The sequence below is a fragment of the Arachis ipaensis genome, chromosome B02, assembly GCF_000816755.2.
Source record: "Arachis ipaensis cultivar K30076 chromosome B02, Araip1.1, whole genome shotgun sequence".
NCBI lineage: Eukaryota > Viridiplantae > Streptophyta > Magnoliopsida > Fabales > Fabaceae > Arachis > Arachis ipaensis.
In genome coordinates, this window is record NC_029786.2 from 107,631,558 (window position 1) to 107,635,833 (window position 4,276).

A 4,276-nucleotide genomic window follows, 5' to 3' on the forward strand; every position below is an offset into this window, starting at 1 on the left:
GTGTTTCATCAATCTCGATTTTTTAATCACTATGTCTCAGAGTAACAAGATGCCCTTGCAATAAAACAAAAAAAGAAAAAAACAAGATAAATAATTCACTAAGTCATATCACATCTTCAAAACAAAAGCAATTTCACAAAAATAATGGGGACTCTTTGGTTAGTGATGTGATGATCAATTGTAACTTAACTGAATTATATATCTATAATCAATAATCAATAATATTAGAAATTTGAATAATATCGTTGCTAATTTAAGACTTTTTTTACTAAATGTATATGAATTATACAATTTTATTTTTGAAAACATTAATTTAGAAATAATAATGCATTAAAAAATGTTCAATGATCAATGATAGATACATAAATAAAATAAATAAACAACTAAGAACGAAAAAGTATATGCTAAAGTTATGCAAATTGAGAGATCAGAAATTCAGAATATAGCCCAAATTTATGAATTTAACAAAGATAGTGTATTAATGTATAATTATTAATTAATAAAAATGCATAGAAAAAATGGGCTTAAGTAAGACAAGGACGTGGCTATAACAGACAAATAAGAGAAAGAAAAGAACCCTAAAAAATTAAAGACTTCAAATTTTTTTTAAATATATATTATAATAATGATGTGCATTACATGTTAGATAGTGACCTTAAGCAAAATCAGAAACCACTAATGTCTACTATCAGCTTTCAATTCAATCAAATTAGTTTTGTGATCTGAACGTTTCTAATAATAATCCATCACAACATCGTTAGATTACCGTTTCTTCATGCAATCTAGCAGTTTAAAGTGCCACAATAATATATATTAATCAATCAATGTATAAAAAGAAAATAATTACCAAATCAATTATTTATATATAATTTATTATTTCAAACTATTTCATCAACACAACTATTTTTTTATTATTTTTCACAGTATTTTTCTATCTGACAAGATACTAATAACTAATTATTCACAAATCTGAGTTTCACTAAAAATTTATTGCTAACTAATAGATTTGTTGCATTAATTTTAATTAGTTACCCAATTGTAGTGCCATTCCTAGTTTTGTTCTAAATATAAGAAGGGAGATAGGTCAAAATCAGAGTTGTTGCAATCAATTAATTAATTAGTGCAACTTGCAAGAGTAGTAAACCAGTAATAATAAGTCAACATACCAAAGGACTTAAACTTTATTGGGTAATATATTTAGATACACACTTAAAATTTAAAAAGCTTATCATTATTGTTATTCCGTACAAGGACATTAGATATATATTTATTAAAATATCAACACTCGTGTTTTGAATTTTGAGTATTTGACATGGCCAACACACTAGTCGTGTGAATGTGTAAATTATCAAAAACATTAGTAGATTAGTGATAGATTTGGAGATTAATCACTTGTTAGTAACATTTTAATACGAATATAAGAGGGTGCATGTGATCACTTGTATACTTTTCTACCATGTAAGAATTCATGATAATTATTAGAAAATAAAGAAAAAATTAAGAAAATGAAAAACCTTAATTAATAAAATGGCATAAAAGACAGTATTAATTAGCAAGTAATTAGTTTCATTCTAACTATATTTATTAACTAATATATGATTTTAGATTTTAATATTTTTATCCTAATTAAACTACTAACTTAAAACTTCTGGTTTAGGAACTAACGTAATATTTATTATTTTAACTAATCTTAATTGGTTACTAATTAGTAATTACATCTCTATTTTCTTTTTCTTTTTTTTTTTTGGTTTTTTGGTCAACAATATCTAGGAATTATCCTGAGGATTTGAAGAAGGCCCGTTCAGAATACAAGAGATATCATAATGGGCCCAGACTTGGTCAAATTGGCCCAATAAGAAGCCCATGAATAACTTCTAAATTCATTTTAATTATCTTTTCTGTTCCTAATAAAACGAACCCTAGTGCAACTACCAAAAACTATTGCTACGTAGAGTGACGTAAGAGAAACAGGAACAGAATCTGTGTTACATTGAGTTTCAAGTTTGAACTCGTCATTAGAATCTTCGCCATCGCAGGTTCTTATTCTTCTTTTCCCTTCTCCGTGGTTAATTTTGGCCATTGCTGAAATATTGTTACACTATAGGAACTAAAATATTTATTATTTTAACTAATCTTAATTGGTTACTAATTAGTAATTACATCTCTATTTTCTTTTTCTTTTTTTTTTTTGGTTTTTTGGTCAACAATATCTAGGAATTATCCTGAGGATTTGAAGAAGGCCCGTTCAGAATACAAGAGATATCATAATGGGCCCAGACTTGGTCAAATTGGCCCAATAAGAAGCCCATGAATAACTTCTAAATTCATTTTAATTATCTTTTCTGTTCCTAATAAAACGAACCCTAGTGCAACTACCAAAAACTATTGCTACGTAGAGTGACGTAAGAGAAACAGGAACAGAATCTGTGTTACATTGAGTTTCAAGTTTGAACTCGTCATTAGAATCTTCGCCATCGCAGGTTCTTATTCTTCTTTTCCCTTCTCCGTGGTTAATTTTGGCCATTGCTGAAATATTGTTACACTAAATAAATTAAATAGAAGTTGTATAGTAGTTATAGTGTTTGAGCTAGGTAATGTTATATAATTGTTGTTAACGATTTTTTGTTTAATTTAATTTGATGTGGGATTTTTGACTGACAGGAAAATGAAGGTGATTGCTGCATATTTGCTTGCTGTTCTTGGAGGCAACAAAAACCCTTCTGCTAAAGACATCAAGGGCATCCTTGGCTCTGGTTCCATTCTCCTATCTCTATCACTATAAATTCATAATATTACTTCCATTAAAAAAAAAAAAATCATCCCTATTGTTAAAGTTTTTTCATTTCAATGGATTGATTGCAATATAAGCTGTTTTGTGATTTCATTTCATTTGATTCATGTAGCTTACTCTGTCATATTCATTGTTGTTGTTTAATGGTTTAATTACTCTATTGGTCCTTGTAGTTTCACTAAATTTTTAATTAGGTTCTTATATATATATATTTTTTCAGTTGAATCCCAATATCATATTAGATTTTGTAACTAAGTTCTTATTGTGATAAAAAATATTCAAATTAACGGAATATTCTGTTAAACTATACAGAATATTCTAGGCATACTCGTATTGCAGGTATTTAATTACAAAATCTGATATAGTTAATTAATGTTAATGTTTAATGGAATATGCATTGTTGTTTAATTAATGTTAATAGTTATTGCATGCAATATGGGGTGAAATAGTAGGCTAGTAGTCAATTGTCATTAAAAAAAATTAATTTGTCACTTGAATTTAATTTACATGCAGGATTTAACTATTTCACATAGATATCTGATCATATATTATCATTTCATCAAAATTTAACTTTCATTTTTCATAATTTTGGTAATATGCAGTTGGAGCAGAAGCAGAGGATAATATGATTGAATTGTTGATGTCTCAGCTGAAGGGGAAGGATATAACTGAGGTTATTGCTGCCGGCAGGGAACAGTTAGCCTCTGTGCCTTCCGGTGGTGGTGGTGGTGTCGCTGTTGCCGCTGCTCCCACCGGAGGAGGAGGTGCTGCTGCTGCTGCTCCGGCAGCTGCTCCAGCTAAGAAAGAAGAAAAGGTGGAGGAAAAAGAGGAATCCGATGATGTAAGTTTCTAGTTTCCAACAGCTACATCTCTGTTGTTTCATTCTATATTATAGTCTCTGATCCTTCATCTTAATTTCTTTTTTAATAATGCAGGATATGGGTTTCAGTCTCTTCGATTAATGGCATTTTTCCAGAACATATATTCTCAATTTACTCTAGAGCTGCTGCTTAGTTTATCATAGTTCTATTCTAAATAAGTAATGTAGATTGTAGTGCGTACTAATTCCAATCTTGTCTTAATTTAGTTTCTTCATGCTATGGAGTTACGTTTTGATAATTGAGAAAGGAGTTTATTGGTTATTACCTTTTTTGCCATAGATATGTCTTGTGTGTTTTTGGGTAGGAGAGACACAAAAAAAAAAGTAAAAAGAAAACGATGCTCCATGACAATCTTAAAAAGCAATAAGAACCTAAGATGGCACTAACTAATAAGGTTTAATTATTCTGTCGATTCCTATAATTTTTATTGAATTTTTAATTAAGTCTTCGTACTTTTTTTCCTTTTCAATTGAGTCTTTATACCATATTAGAATTAACAAAATATTTTGTTAAACAAAATAAATATGTCTAACACTAAACTGAATATTCTGTATAATTTAACAAAATATTCTATTAATTTTATATTTTTTTATGATAGAATTTC

At 28.5% G+C, this 4,276-nt stretch overlaps 1 protein-coding gene across 2 annotated transcripts; it reads left to right on the forward strand.

Moving 5' to 3' along the window:
- On the forward strand, nt 1,996-3,983 carry LOC107628620 (60S acidic ribosomal protein P2-2). 2 transcript variants are annotated; one of them, XM_016331249.2, is made up of 4 exons: nt 1,996-2,036; nt 2,662-2,753; nt 3,394-3,632; nt 3,727-3,983. In XM_016331249.2, the coding sequence occupies exons 2-4, from the start codon at nt 2,666-2,668 to the stop codon at nt 3,751-3,753; spliced, it is 354 nt and encodes a 117-aa protein (XP_016186735.1). In that variant the 5' UTR covers nt 1,996-2,036; nt 2,662-2,665; the 3' UTR covers nt 3,754-3,983. The 2 variants fall into 2 exon arrangements, with proteins under 2 accessions (XP_016186735.1, XP_016186734.1); XM_016331248.2 differs by lacking the exon at nt 1,996-2,036 and adding an exon at nt 2,373-2,480.